This window comes from Equus quagga, chromosome 9, assembly GCF_021613505.1.
Source record: "Equus quagga isolate Etosha38 chromosome 9, UCLA_HA_Equagga_1.0, whole genome shotgun sequence".
NCBI classification, from domain to species: domain Eukaryota; kingdom Metazoa; phylum Chordata; class Mammalia; order Perissodactyla; family Equidae; genus Equus; species Equus quagga.
The window spans coordinates 71,919,848-71,936,896 of record NC_060275.1 but is presented as its reverse complement, the minus strand read 5'-3'; the positions used below and the strand labels follow the sequence as shown (position 1 = coordinate 71,936,896).

Sequence of the window (17,049 nt, the reverse complement as noted above, 5' to 3'; positions counted from 1 at the left end):
TTTAAAATAATAATATTTACCACTTAATTAATGTCTGTTAAGTGTTTTATATACATTATAGCACTATGCATAATTATATACATAACAACCTGAACTCATTTAACAAATGCGGTCACTGAAGATTTCGAAGGTTAAGTAACACATCCAAGTCACAAAGTGGGAAAGTGACACCTAAGTCCATCTGTTTCAAAGTCCAACCCTGAAGCCTCGTGCAAGTGAGATGTGGAAGAACATCTGCTTTCCTAAACATAGTTAGACTTGAGCTAATTTATATTCTTCACATTTGAGTAACCAAGCTCTTGGAATACGCATTAAAGGACCAGCAAAGAAGCTCCCAGACTGTAGAAAAGATGAGCCACTTAATAAATTTTCAAAGACAAATTTTCATTTTCTCTTTTTCATTTCCTGGGTGTTTGTTTTTGTTGTTGTTGTTTGTCACTATTAGATACTTTGGCATTCCTACAGAATTCAGTTTTTTTCACCAACAAAATGAAATATATAATCATTGAATTAAAGTTCGGCCTATGCTGTATTAAATTACGTAAATCTAAGTTCTTTGTGATATTGTTTCCATTCATTGAACATTTCTAACACTCACATCATCAACCCCACTTATATCCTTGCTCCAGTTCCTCTAATCTATTCAGTAAGTTCTGTTTGAGTTTGAAGGAAAAAATTTGCCACAATGATATATTAAAGTATTTTGGGAACAGCCTAAAATATCACTGGGCCCTATAAAAGTTACTCACTATGCAAAGTTTGAAGCACTACATATTAGGCTTCTACCAATGGCTTACTTCTGGAGCAATTCATCATCACTCTCCAGAGATTACTTACTCTAGAAAGCTGGTGATATAGTCTCGACTGCAGGCAGACCAGGAAAAAGGATTGGTATTTGCAGTAATGTGAGCTGCCATAAGTTTTGCTGCTTCGTGACCTTTCGTCCCACAAGAATTTCCAATTCCATCATGGTTCATACCAAAACTGTTTTAAAAATGAAGAAACATAAGAAACATAAAAGAAAGAAATAAGAAAAAAATAAAACAGACAACTCCCCAATATATCCTTTATTTCCTTATTTGATCAATTATTAACCTTCTCGACATATGCCTTCCATCAAGATAGGCTAGATCCTGTAAGGAAATATAGCATTAAAGTTAAACAGACTAAGGAATAATCCAATGATACAATATATTTCTAAATCTCTTTAAATGTATTATATACTCTCCAATGTTATCTCATATAATACAATCTCTCCTTGAGCAGATAGAGAATATATATTAATTCTCACTTTATATATGAGAAAAATTGAGATTTAATAAAGACAAATGACCTATTAAAGATCATACAGTTAGTAAGTGTTGAAATTATTAGTAGAACCTGTCGTTTAACATGCTGGAGTACATGCCACCTCGCTATGCTGAATCCAAAAGGGAATTATAAAAAGATAGTTATGATCCATTGAGTTCTAGGTTATAGGCCAAACACAGAAATCCTTTTTCTTATTAATATGGATAAAGGAGAATTAAATACATACATAATTTATGTTTGTGTGTGTGCATATGTGCTTTCAAAACACCTTTTGAAAAACCTCAACACATTTAAGGATTATGGATATAGAGATTTTCTTTACCACGGCTTTCCTTAATTTTTAAAAGCTTTTCTTTGTTATTTTCTCCTGTGTTCTACATCCATGCTTTGTGCTATCAATGTGACCTAAAACCATGTGTAAAAGATAAATCATAAAATTTTTCTGTAAAGAATATATCCACTGCATATGAATAAATTATAACCTTTCTGCACAAGTAGCCAGAAATTTAGGCTGAATATTACCAAAAAAATAAATTTATGCCTTCATTGCGACATTCTAATAAATGCACCACAATAAGTATTCAAAGAAATAAGTAATTTGTGTGACAAGAATATAACCTAGATGAGAGCAGTTGCTGGAGAAAACTTTGGAAAGGTAGTTGAGAACAGATAATTACAAGATGATAAATGAAAGTAAATATTAACACTTTTGGCAGTGTAGAGATGTTGAAGATTTGTGAGTAAGAGCAACTGAAGATTTCTGAGTAAGAGAATATGGAATCACCTGTATTTTAGATGAGTCATTATAGTAATTCTATGGTGGAGATATTGAAGTGGGAAGAGAATGGAGCCAGGGAGAGCAGTTGGAAGATCCTCACCAATTGAGAAACGATGTTGGTCTGAACTAGGGCACTGGATAGAGAGGTGGAATTAGGTTTGAGACATACTTAGGAAGCTGAATGAATTTACCTTCATAACTACAACATAAAAGAGCCATAATGAAGACTTATAATATGTTCATATACGGGGGCAAGGAAGAGAAACTAGTAATTTAGGTGGAGGGACTAACATAAGCAAAGGAAAAGAAGTGTATGAGAGTATCCAGAGCCCTAAATTAAAACACCAAATAACCTTCCAAAAACAGTAGTATCTAGTCTTCTTGTTTGACATCAACACATTGGAGTCAACCTCTTTGAATGGTCTTCTAGGAACATCATGGTGGAATTTATAGTTTGTTGAATTAGACATACATTCTGTCAAAATAATCAGCTGCAAATTTATATTAAAGGCTCTTTACTGTAACTATGTAATTCAATAAACTTAATATTCTATATTTCTCTCAAAGGTCAATGCTACTGTGTGAATACTACTATGATTCTTTTCAAATGATGACAGCTTTAAAAATATTCCCTGTTAGCAGTGGTCTTATACATGTCCCAGAGTCATGTCAAGACAGGTGTAGACAGGCACAGATGGCTTTGAATCATTTTCCAGATCCTCAACTTCCTTATGTATCCTTTTCTAAAAAAAGTCAAACTTCTCCTTTTTAAATACTTCTCCCACCTTACAAAAGAAAAACTTATCTTTCACCCATCCATAATTTTACAATAGTTCATTTCCTTTCGGTATAAAAACATGAGTGTCAAGAAAAGAGACAATTGAAAACATGTGGTATCAATGTTGAGAAAGACTTTAATGACTGTATAACAAATCATATAGTTTCTTACTCTCATCAAATTTACAGGAAGATATAATCAAATTAACAGCTGACAGGTGATTAAAAATATTTTTTGATGATAGATCACCATGGTATGTTTTGACAAATAATTCAAAAAGAGTTCAAAGAACTGAGTGATATTTCTGTAATAAACTCCTTTCATCTCACCTACCTACTTATGTGAACAAATTTTCTCAGCATTCACATTTGCAGAAACAAAATAAAGAAATAAAACTGATGCTGAAGTCCTGCCACATTCTAGCAGTACAGAGATAAATGCAGTAACTGAAAAAATATGTCTAATTAAAGATACATCTTCTAATAAAAACTTTTATATTTAATTAATTATTAAAATTTATAATATGTATATACTCTTCTGATCAATCATTAACTAATAATGATTGCAAAGTAATAAATGTATAATGGAGAAAAAATTTGTGTTATGATAGGAAATATTTTAAGTGTAATTTCAATTTAAATATATTTTTGTTATAGAGATATTTGATTTAATTGAAAATATTTTAAGCAACCAAATACATTTTAAAAATATGTTAAGAAATATTAAAATATACATTAGGATAATATTCTGTGAGGGAAAGGAGGATTAGACATATTGAGTTAAAAGAGGGAAAAAATTTGTAAATTTTGACTATAAAAGAAGAACCTGGGACTGGCCCGGTGGCACAGCGGTTGGGTTCATACATTCCGATTCAGCGGCCCGGGGTTTGCTGGTTTGGATCCAGGGTGCGGACATGGCACTGCTTGTCAGGCCATGCTGTGGTAGGCATCCCACATATAAAGTAGAGAAAGATGGACACGGATCTTAGCTCAGGGCCAGTCTTCCTCAGCAAAAAGAGGAGGATTGGCAGCAGATGTTAGCTCACGGCTAATCTTTCTCAAAAAAAGAAAAAAGAAAAAGATAAAGAACCTGCTTGTGTATTTTTTAAATGCATAATGATAGTTACCAAATTGCAATGGCATTTAGTGGATATATTTAAAAGAGATATAACAATTTTAGTTTTTACACACTAATATTTGCAGTACTCCAGAAATTCTATCTTTTGCAATTACTTAGACATAAAATAAACAATTTAGACATCAACTGAAAAATATAGAATAGGGTAATAATTTAAAAAAATTCTTTCAGGAGTATATGGGAAAAGATTTGAAAACTAATGAATTCAAGTATCTGAAAGATGAACTCTTAAGTTCTACTTCTATTCCTAATCTTTAGAGCTTAGGTGACACATGCAGATAGTTGTCTTAAGGATTTAGGTTTCAGTCGTGTCAGAGAATGTACACTTTTGTAGCTTATATTTCAAACATAAGAAATCCTAGAAATAACCCGACCAATGGCAAATAGTTCACTGACAGTGACACAAAGTGAAATGAGAGTTTACAATTGCCATTCACGACATCAGCTTCAAGAGATCACTTTAAGGCTGATTAGGCTGGAACATAAAATATATGTATATTTTTAAAGACAGATTCCCTCCTGAGGAAACTCTATCAATGAAGAGTTTGGCAAAAGAAGTAAAAACTCATTGGTGATCAGAGAGAATAAAGAGTCACTTTAAAAAGTGGCATCATACTGGCAAGAATTACAACATTACCCAGGACAAAGACACTGGGGTCTTAGTGTACAACAGTAGTAGTGTAGTCAGGGCAGCTGTTCTGGAGAGCAATTCAGCAGTATTTAGTCAAATTAAATAGGCAGATACATTATGACCCAGCAATCCTATTCTTGGATATATATCCTATAAATATTCCCAAAGGGAACATGTATGAAGATGTTCATGACAGAATTATTTATGATAGCAAGGAGCTGAAGACAATCTAGGTGTCAGCCACTGGGGAATAGATAAGTAAACTTTGGCAGACACATATTATGGAATACTAAGCAGAAGCTGGAAGCAGCAAACAAGATAAATATCTACACATAAATATAGATGGATCTTAAAAACAGCAAAAAAATTAAGAAAAGGAATAAGGTCTATAGCGCTATATCATATATGTAAACAAAAATTACATACACACTCTCAGATAACAAAGAAAGGCCAAGGAATTGTTCCAGATTAAAGACAAAAGAGACATAACTAAATGCAACTGAAACTGGATTAGCGGGAGGGGAAGGTTGAAAAGGAGTAAAGGACATTGCTAGGACTAGTGATGAAATTTGAAATTGACTATATATTAGATAATAGTAGTGTGTCAATGTTATTTCTTATTTGATAATTGTACTGTTGTTATATAAGACATTATCTTTTCTTCTTAGGAAGCAGGTGCTGAAATATTTTAGGGATAAGGGATATGTCTACAACTTTCAAATAGTTAAGAAAAAAATACATGTACGCATACAGAAAGAGAGAGAAAGCAAATGTTGCAAAATATTAACAATTTTTGAATCTGAGTGAAGGGCACGTGGGAAATCTTTCTACTATATCAATTTTTCTGTAAGTTTAAAATCAATTCCAACTTAAAAAGTTAAAAAATGAACACATATATACACAAAAAAATCTGCAATATTTTATAAGGATGCATACAGATTCAAATATACATACTAAATTTATAATTCACAATAGCAAAGAAATGGGAGTAGAGAATGGGAATATAGAAATAAATACATATGTACATATATTAAACAAAAAGAGTTCTTACTGGGATTGATAATGATGTTTTGCCAAGAACTAGGGATAGAGAACTAGATAGACAGATAAATGTGAAATAGACTCAATTCTCTGTTCTTGAGTTTCAAAAATAATAACTAAGAAAAACAAGAACAAGAACAAGAATGAAAGAGAGTTTGGTGAACCGGGAGTGCATCCCAATGAGAGAACAATGATAAGAAGATAATACTTCAGTGATTGGTTTTGTGTGTTTAACGAAACATTTCAGATTATAAAAAGATAATGATTCTCTTTCATTGAGGGTTTTAGGAACAGAGACAGAGAGAGGTTGGGAGAGGCAGTCTTTGTTGGGGTTCTTATGATTTCCCATATTTTACTGGGTATGTCAAGTCTGCAAATCTTGCTCTTTACCCAGGCCATTTCTCAGGATAACTTTGACAAAGTTATCTCCCCTGGACAAAGAGCAAGTTTACTTACTACTTGCTATAAAAGTGATAGATTTCCCAAGTTCAATGTTTCTCAGTTTTGAAGCAGACCTACTGCATGTGCAGCATGATCCATATTGTGTTGCCCTTTGTGGGACTTGAGGCCAAGAGGAACCAAAATAAATATGCTGATACTTATGTTCCTTGCTGTGCTGTAAGTAACAAAATCCTTTGTCTCTGACTCAGGAAGCTCACGTCTTGCTAGTACCCATGCAACAATACTGGGTTAACTTATTAGCTTATACATAGGGTAAAATCATATCTTAAATCCAATGAGAGAGAAGTGTGTAGGTGATTAGGATAACATATCTAATTATGGAAAGCTAAGTAATCCTGAAAGCAACGTACATCAAATTAGTGTTAATTTTTCAGAAAATGAAGCCTAAATCCTCAATAATATCTATTAAAACAAAGTATGCTCTTTGTTTTTTTTCGTTCCTAGGAAATAAATTATATGTTGAAAATTTTCAACTAAACCTCCCAGTAGATACAAGTAAAAGACCAGAAACTCCCTTTCTCATATTTTGCTATTTCTGTTCCTATCCCAAAAGTTTAAAGAACACTTCTTATTTCTGTATTAAGTAAAAAGTATTCCCTATTTTCCTGTAAGATATCACCCAAAAGCAATAAGAAAAATAAAAAAAGAAATACAAACTCTGCATTTAATGAAAAGTAGGAAACTTCTAAAACCATAAGCCACAATATCATAATGTAGGTGGAAGGGTGACTGAATACAGAAAATTCAAAGAGGAATGCAGAAAGACACAGAAAGAAAACAACAACTGACGGTCTCAGCTAAAACAAGTAGAGCATATTCCTCCACAGTTAAGCGCAACAATCTGAGGGTCAAATTCAACAATACCTTCTCATGAACAAGTAGAATAAGGGTGCAAATTGTTGGAATATACACCCTCACTCTAGTTGTCAGGAGAAGAATAAACTGGGCTAACTTGTATGAGTCACACAAAGTATATGTGCAGGAAGCAGCTGTCGGTGAGGAAAGGTGAAAGAGAGATTCTACCTCGCTAACAGTTGCATAAAGAGATACAGGGTTAAAGAGCTTGAATCACATACAATATTGTATAGCAGTAATAAATTCCTGCTGAAAAAGTAGCGCTCGTCCCTACCCAACACAAACCTCCTACAAATAGTTCATCTAGGAAAATCAAACTCATTAAAAAATGTGTGATTCAAAAGGAACAAAAAGTGGATCTACAAATATACCAAATAAATTTTTTAAAAAGAACAGAAAAATACAAATATAAGATGAAAGACATACCAGAAAAAAAATGTTGCTATAGGAAAAATAAAAATTGTACATATATGAATTTGAACAAACGTAATGAAGCTATCACCTATTTATTTTTTAAGCTATCATTTTATAAAAACAAGAATTTAATGCAGACACACAAGACATCAGGAAAGATATGGCAAGACAGGAGGTGAAAACATGAACTGTCAGAGGAAATAAGTGGGAGGAAAAAATAAAACCATCACAGGAAAAAGGCCATGCTGAGGTTGCAAAAAAAAAAAAAAATAGGCAACTCTTGAAAACATTTCTCACTAGAGTGAAAAAAACAAGCAATATGAAAATAGATAAAGAGTTTAAAAGAATCAAAGTGAAAGAATCCAACATATGTATCACTGTTGTCCCCAAAGAAAAGAACCAAAATAATAAAACAGAAAGAAAAATGACAAAAATACGCAAGAAAACTTTTGAGAAATAAAAACACCTAAAATCTGATCAAAAGTGAACTATTTCATGTCCTAGGAAAAACTGACACAGAATAATTCACACAGAGCCACATTCTAGTTAACTTTTTGGACTTCAAAACTAAGATATATTTTGGGCAATCAGGGCAAAAGAACAAATTGTCTATAATGGTAAAACAATCAAATTAGCCTCAGATTTCTCCATGGTGACACCTAACACCAGCATAGTATGGAGCAATGCCTAGCAAAATCTTGCACCTAGCCAAACGGAGTGTAAAAATAATTCTGAACAAGAACTCAAGGAATAGAGGTCTCATGAATCATTCTTAGAAAAACTGCTACAAGATAAACTTCATACTTAAGAGAGAATAAAACATATTTGCATTTAAAAGAATAATTATGAAGCAAAATCCATGTTATCCCTACCAAATTTAAGAAATAGAACATTTTAGGGGTCAGCCTGGTGGCACAGAGGTTAAGTTTGCACGTTCCACTTTGGCGGCCTGGGGTTCACCGGTTTGGATCCTGGGTGTGGACCTACACACTGCTTGTCAGGCCATACTGTGGCAGGCATCACACATATAAAGTAGAGGAAGATGGGCACAGATGTTAGCTCAGGGCCAATCTTCCTCAGCAAAAAGAGAGGATTGGCAGCAGATGTTAGTTCAGGGCTAATCTCCCTCAAAAAAACAAAAAAGAAGAAAGATAAGACAACTTAAAAAAAAAGAAACAGAACATTTTCAGAATAATAAAAGCTTGCCTCTTGTGTTTATCTTCATAATCATATTCTTCTTCCTCCCGTAAGAGAGAACCACTATCCTGACTTTTGTAGTAATCATTCCCTGTCCATCTCTAAACAATACATGTTAATTTTGCCTGGTTTTGAAATCCACAGAAGTGGAACCACACTGTATGTATTTTTTTATAACTTGCTTCTTTCTTTGAACAATTTGTTAAAGGAGGTCATCTCTGCTTAGCTGCCGAACTATATATCATTCATTTTCACTGCTGTATAGATTTCCATTGTAAATGTATCATTTAATTATCCATTCCATGATGAATTTGGGATGGTTCCTACTACAGGGCTACTATGGACAATGCTGCTATGAGCATTCTTGAACATATCTCCTGGTCATATATGTAAAATTATCTCTAGAACAGTTTCTTAAACTTTTGGCCTCAGGGTCCTTTATAGTCTTAAAAATATTGAGGACCCCAAAGACGTTTTGTTTATGAGGTTGAATGTAGTGATATTTATCATATTAAAAATCAAAGCAGAAATTTAAAAGCTGGTTATTAATTCAAGTATTAATAAACCCAATATATGATAATATAAATAACCATTTAAATTAAAAATATCTTCCAAAACAAAAGAATTTCAGTGAGAAGAGCAGCATTGTGTAATTATATTTTTGCTAATATCTTTAGTGTCTGGCTTACTAGAAGACACCTGGATTTTCATATCTGCTTCTTCATTCAATCTGTTATGGTATTTTCTTTTGGTTCAAGCATATGATTAAAATTTGGCCTCAAAGTAGTATGTAGTTGGAAAAGGGAAGAACATTTTAATAGCCCTTTCAGGTAACTGTATATTTTTTTTGACACTATGATAAAACTTGATGACTACTAATTTTTTAAAGGTTAGTTGCAATGTGAATTCTGAAACCATATCCATAATCTTTCTATATTCTGTTTCATTAATATCACCAATCTCATCAGAAAGTCTTTAAGTATTAGAAGCTGTCAAGCTCATGACAGATAAAGTTTATTCTAAATTCTAATTTTTACTCAAAAGCTCAAATTTTATCATTGGCAATAAAGAGTGTCAGTTGTTCTCCTTGAATACGTGCTCATCTGTTCATTTTTCAACTGAACATCTCCTAAGTGCTCATAGATTCTCAGTCATTCTTGCAAATAAAAATTGTGTTCTAGGAAAAAAAGCAGCTAGTTCTTCTCAAAGAATTGCACAAGTGACAACTATCAGACTAAGATATGGAGTAAAAAGGGCTTTACATCAATTTTGTTGCACAGAATATTTTTTAAAAGATGTAGTTAAGGGTCATGATTTAATAAAATTAATAATTTTTCTGCCTTATCAAGGACATTCTTCAGTGAAACTGGCATGGCAGTGACAAATACAATGACTACTAGTATGGCTGCCTTGATTCATGCTAAGATACCACCATGGCTTTTGCACAACCAATGCAAACATCAGCACAGTTATTTAACAAAAAAAGGCAAATCAAGTTTTGGTATTATTATGAAAATAGTTTCAGTGTGAAAGTGCTTCAGGAATACGAGGGGTCCATGGACCACAATCTGAGAATCACTGCTCTAGGATATATGTAGCAAATAAATTGTTGGGTCATGCGTTATGTAAAATTTCAACTTTACTAGATAATGCCAAACAGCTTTTCATAGGGGTTACACCAATTTACATTCTCCCTTGTAGTGTACTAAAATTCCAGTTGCACCACATCTTCACCCATATTTGGAATTGTCAGACTTTTAAATTTGTATTAAATTTGTGTTAAATGGCGGACATAATTTGCATTTTCCTGATGTTTAATTAGGCTGAACATTTTTTTTTTTAAAGATTTTATTTTTTTCCTTTTTCTCCCCAAAGCCCCCGGTACATAGTTGTGTATTCTTCGTTGTGGGTCCTTCTAGTTGTGGCATGTGGGACGCTGCCTCAGCGTGGCTTGATGAGCAGTGCCATGTCCGTGCCCAGGATTTGAACCGACGAAACACTGGGCCACCTGCAGCGGAGTGCGGGAATTTAACCACTCGGCCACGGGGCCAGCGCCAGGCTAAACATCTTTTTATACGCTTATTGGCCGTTTGGATTTCTTCTTTTGTAAAATGTTCAATTATTTTGTATATTTAATTTGTAGGAGTTCCTCATATCAGCCACATGTCAGCTGCAGACATCTTTCCTTCAGTGGGTCCTGTCTTTTCATTTTATGATGCCTTTCAATTAAGTTTCTAATTTTAACATGGTTAAATAGATCAATCATATACTTCACGGTTAGTGTTCTTTATGTCTCGTTTTTAAAAAATCCTCCTTTACCCTAATGTCATGAGGATTTACTTCTCTGTTTTGTTCTAAAACCTGTAATAATTTGATTTCCATGTTTAGGTATTGTTGGATCCTGTGGTAAGAGTATATTTAGTTTTGTAAGAAACTGCCAAACTGTCTTTCAAAGTGGCTATCAACAATAAATCTTTAATCTTATGTATGGCTTCACAGAGGGATCCATTTTTCCTAGTTATTTCACTGAGCTGAAAGTATTTTTTAGATTTAATTTTATTCAGAGTAGTTAGCATATAATCAGAGTTTCATGATTGGTGATGAAGGCTTAGAGGCTTGGTGAAGTGGACGAAAAGTCTATCAGCTGAGGTTTAACTTGGATAAGCTAAGAAGACCCACAAGGTTAAAATGTGGAGCTAACAAACACTCTCACGTAAGGCACGGGATCCACAAAATCTGCCAGGAGTTCCATACTCACTGAGGAACTTCGATTTTTCTGCCCCCCTTATTCTTGCAATCACCCTAACTAGAGTTACATAACTCACAGACACAAGAAGGTTCAACACTGCTCAGAGGCTCTGGGACCAATTTTGTTCCTTGTTAGGGAAAATTTAAAGAGGTTAAAGCCAATAGCTTTGTGGAGCAGCATTAAAATATGGCAGGCATGTTGTTGGTCCAGTTCTGTTCTAGCTTTTGAGGTAATTGTATTTGTTGGGCTCTGCTCCTATTTCTTGTAAAAAAGACACTAATTTACTCCTGAGTCTTAGTAACTGAATCCCTTGTTTATTTCCTCTGCTCCTGAGACTGAGACCCTGGCCAGTATTCTACTTCTTTTTGAGCAGGGATCCCTTCGGCTGTGGGGTATTGAAGTCCTGGGTAAGTAACCCAGGCCCCGTTATGCTCCACTCTTTGGGATACACACTTACAGCTATCCACAAGACTTCCGTGATGTTAACAATTTCCTGACTGAATTTTTACCTAAGCACTGCTGCCAGACTAAACTAGTAAAGTTCTCACAATGCGAATTGGATATAATGTGTTTAATTAATTAGTTAACATAATTTGCTTTAAATAGAGCCCTGTTGGTTATACAGCAGAGGGTAGTGGGAACTAGACCAATCTAGGAGGAAAAAAGCTTATGTCTGTAGCATAGGAACACATAGTTGCTTTGTTTGAGTTACTTTATTAGAGTGTTATTTTACTCACGGTTTTGTGTGCTTTTCTTAAGAACTATTGATGCTTATGCATTGTACTCCAAGCAAAAATACAGGGTCAAGGATGAAGGGAAAGAGAGGACAGTAGCTGTGAAGTGTTGCTTAAAAGGTAAAAGATGATGCAATTAGGTTTGTTTTGTCAGGTTTGATCAAAACCTTTAGTAGTTTAATTTCTGTAGGAAATAATGAATTTGAAACTCTGGTTGCTAATCATTTTTTTTCACGCGCAAACAATATTTTTAAACACAATTTTAATTAACATAGGATCTGAAGAACTGCAACTATGCCATTAAAGGAAAAAAAAAAGGCACTCTATTCATTTAGCCTGATTTCATCACTCACCCTACTGAGCAGGGTTTCTCTTTTCTGGGGTACAACTCTCCCTGGATGGCCCTCTCACTAAATGCAACCTAGGTTCTGGACTTCACCCCATATGAGGGCAGGTATTCATTCAGTGCATGGGAAAACACTCAGGAATCATGTAAATAGCCTGTTAACCTATCAATATCATTTTAATAAAAAGGTTAATTAAAATCCTATCAGATATTTTTTACGGAAATGGACACTAGGATTCCAAAATTAATATAGGAAAGCAGAGGGTCAGAAAGAGCCAAGATGATTTTGAAGAAATAGGGGAGAACTTCAATATCTGTTATAAAACTATGGTAATTAAAACAACATGATATTGGCACAGGGACCCTTTGAAAATAACAACAATAAAAGCCCCAAAATAAATATGGGACAATATTAACATTTGTTAAATCTGAGTGGTATGCACATGGATGTCTGTTATAACACACACACACAGAGTATTTCAAAGTAAAACATTTTAAAAGAAAATGTCTACATAATTAATTACATGTATCTGAATATATAAAGAATACTTTGTTCTAAAACTTAGCAATTAAATTTTCCTCTCAGACAAATACAGAAGATAGCCAACTTGGCTTTCTAAGTTGACTTAGTTCTAAAATTTTAAAGCTGATTTTTGGACACTTGAAACATTTTACTCTAGAAATAATGGTATAAATTATTACAGTATGTCCAGGATAGCCCACATAAGCCTATTTAACCTATTTTATAGACCAAATCTGTGCCTCTGAAGTGAAAAATAGTATATGACAACACTGTTGGAATTAAGAATTAAACAAAATGGCATATATTTTAATTTCTTCTGTAGAATTAGTAGCACTTGAAGAAAAGCAGGTTTCCTAAAGGGAAAGATAAGCGAGTTACTGAAGGAGTTCTAAAGGGGACTTGTAAGTATAATCAAAAGTTCTACAGGTAAATGGTTCTGATTCTAGAACGTCTAAATTTAAAAATTTATGTTTTCTTATTTTCCTTCATAAAGATATACTATAAACACTACATCAACCAAGCCCAGTGGTTTTGCTTTTTGTTTTGGTTCATGAATGGGAGTTAGAAGAAGATGTTCTTGAAGTGATTGACGAAGAGTTGGAAAATTGATTAAGAGTAGGAAAAGGGAAAAGTGAATTAAAAAGATGTGTTCCTTCAGGATAGGAGCTTTGTTTTCATCATCTCTGTATCCACAATGCACTCTATGTTAGGGTAAATACAGGAGGTGCTCAGTAATTCTCTGGAATCAAATAAATTGTGCATCAGAGAGAGACTATCTATTGATCAACTATAAACCATGAGAGACAGAATTTGGGAAGTATCATATATGTATACTTCCCTTAATGGTGAATAATGTAATAAAATATATAATATCATATAATAAGCAATAAAAGGGGGAAAGGGAGAGTTTGGGTCATAATATGTAGCATCACCAGTCAGAAACAAGGTGGTTGCTATACAGAGACTGAGAGACTGTGCAGTAAAGGTTATTCATTAAATTCAGCTTCTGTAACTCAGAGAGAATCTATCATATGCATCAATCTATTGACACATATACTTTTCTCAAATATTTTTCTATAGTAAATTAGTTTTCTAAGCAAATGAAATGTTTTCCTTTGAAACTATATTTAAGAAAAAAATTTTGTTCTATATGGTAAATATATATATAGAGAGAGAGATAAGAGAATTTCCCATATCTTTTTATTTTTTAGGATATATAAGAGGAAGCTCATTTGTGATTGTACTTTACATCATTTCACCATATATGACCATTTAACATTGCAAAAGTAATATAACATAATATAATCTATTTTGTAAAACAAAATAATAGCTTACTCAAATTTAGTACGCAATTCTTACTGGTTCTTTTGGAAGATTTGTAAGAATGAAAAAGTAAATATAGACTACTGAGTATAAATTTAATATGAATTTAGTCTGGATTTCTTTTTAAAATCATAACAGATGTTTTCAAACCAAACAGAAGATCTGTATACCTAAGGAAAATCTTAAAACGCTTAATGCAATTTTTGTATCTAAGCAATCTTAATTTTACCGTGTTCCTAATATGTCAACATCTTTGTTTCTGTTACATAATCATGGTACTTTAAACTCTATCTTGAATTTTGTTAAACAATCACTAGTACACAGAGCATGTACTTTTAAATTCTGCCACTAAAGGAAAAAATTAAATAGATGATCACTCAGTTTTTCAAAAAAAATAACACATATAAATTACAGAATTAAAAAATAGTTTCCTAATGTTTTTAATATGATTAAATTTCTCTTTAAAAAGTGATGAGACAATTATAAGTAGCAAAAACTACAAAATCTCAAAACTAAGCCTTCTCAACGTAGCAGAAAAATACAAGGGAATAAATGGGCATCTTTCTTTGGAATTATTTTCCATTTGTAATCTCTTTGATCTGTTCTCATTCACAACTGATCTTGGCTATGAATCACTTGTTATAATAAAGCAAAGACAAAATTTAAGGGATGCATTCAGAGACTTCTATACCCACATCTGGCAAACATTTTCAGATTTAATAGTTACCCAATAGGATGGTTATTACAATTTGCTCATGTGTTTTCTAAAACAGAGTTTGGAACTCAATTCTACTTTTGGACTATATGTACAATTTACTGAACTAAGTGAACTCAAGATTCTGAACTTATTTAGGAAGATATTTAATGAGGAGGGTGTCTAGCAGAATCTAGGACCTAGAATCTTTCCATACCTATATAAGCAAGGTTCCACTTACTATAAACACTTCTGAGTTGAAAGTTAGGTTTCCAGAGCTAATGAAATCACTATAGTACATTTACATCTTTTCTACTACTACTTTCTACTTTTTCCCTTTCATCTAACTATAAAGATGCCAGGGACCAGAGGAAACAAGCTATTATAGATATATTAAGATTTTGGGTATGGCGTATATGTGTGTGCATTTGTGTTTGCGTGTATAATAATCAAGGCAAAGACAGGGAAGGTAGCCGGAACAAGGAAATTTTTGCCATTATAATCTTCCTTGTCCTATGGGCAAAATGTAACTGAATTAGTTTATAGCAGCTGAAATTCATACCAACTAATTAGTACTGTAGTGTCTACCTCCAAATTCATTTCTTTGATTTTCAAGCAAAATGAAGAGAATGCCTTATCAAAGTTCCTAAAGTTGATACTGACTAACCTCTACTTCAGTAGGTTTATTACTTCTATAACATACACACACACACATGTACACTTACTTTATTCTGTAATTCCAGATACTTGATGCAGTAATTACCTGACTGGTCTTACCTACTTTTTGTCATTAGTGCATATCATGGCAAAGGCTTAATTATTGAAATAATTTAATTGTTAGACTTTGCTATAATAACTTTTCTAAGGAAAGTATTTATGTATTATTATTGTTTTAGCTACATATGTGACCGCCAAGATATGAAAATGTATATTGTATACATAATATATAACTGTTTATATGCATGTGCATGTATGCGTATGTGTGGACAGATAGGTAACATAATTTTGGCATCTTACTGGTTCTGATCAAATGTAATATTCATTAAAAGACAATAATGGGGTACGATTTTAATAATAATAGCAATATGTTCTAATTTGAAAAATATAAAAATTTTATAATAGATCAACAAAATCTAATATAAATGGGGAGAAATAAGAAAACAGCATTGCCATGCATGGTATTATTAGTTTGGGCAAGTAACAATGGCACTATATGGCTCTGAAGCTTAATCAACTGACAATTAAATGCTTCAGTCATACTCCATTGACTAAAGATGTTTTCATACCAGAAAAAAATAAGTTCATCTGCTTCTTCCAAAGGGTATAAAGCCTTAAAAGAACCACAAGTTTCATTTTAGAGTAAGACCTCGCAATACATTCATCATTCATTCACTCATTAACAGTTATTGATAGAATGTCTATTATCTTACATTAAAGGACTATTTACCTGAGTCCCTATTACCCAATACATCATGTCTGGCTTTGAAAATGGCAAGGCATGCAAAACACAGTTAAAAGGGACAAAACAAGTATCAAAGCTAGGCTCAAATAAGACACAAATTTTGGAATTAACAAAAAGGGAACTTAAAATAATTATGATTAATACATTAAGGGTTCTAATGGAAAAAGTAGACAATATGCAATAGCAGATAGGTAATGCAGGCAGAAAGATAAAAAGTCTAAGAAAGAATAAAAAGGAAATTCTAGAAATCAAAAACACTGTAATAGAAAAAAAGAATGCCTTAGATAGTCTCATCAGTAGACTGGACTCACTGAGGAAAGAATCTGTGAGCTTGACAATGGGCCAACAGAAGCTTCCCAAACTGAAATGCAGAGATTAAAAAGAATGAAAATTTAAAAAAACCCCACAAAACAGAACAGAGCATCAGTTATTTCTGGATCAATATCTGAAGGTGTAACATACATGTATTTTGAATACCAGAACTAGAAGAAAGAGAGAATGGAGCAGAATAAATATTTGAAGTAATAACGGCCAAGTATTTTCCAAAATTAATGACAGACACCAAACCACAGACCCAGGAAATTCAGAGAATATCAAAAAGAATAAATACTAAC

At 33.1% G+C, this 17,049-nt stretch overlaps 1 protein-coding gene across 2 annotated transcripts in view; it reads right to left on the bottom strand.

Annotated features, from left to right (window-relative positions):
- The window catches only part of ADAMTS6 (ADAM metallopeptidase with thrombospondin type 1 motif 6), a 315,103-nt gene that overhangs the window by 125,978 nt on the left and 172,076 nt on the right, over positions 1 to 17,049 (bottom strand). For both annotated transcript variants that reach the window (XR_006890005.1, XM_046670994.1), the window contains exon 10: positions 838 to 984. Coding sequence is in view for 1 of the 2 variants with exons in the window: in XM_046670994.1 (XP_046526950.1) it covers positions 838 to 984 (147 nt within the window). In the remaining variant the exon portion in view is untranslated. The remainder of the gene's footprint in view (positions 1 to 837; positions 985 to 17,049) is intronic.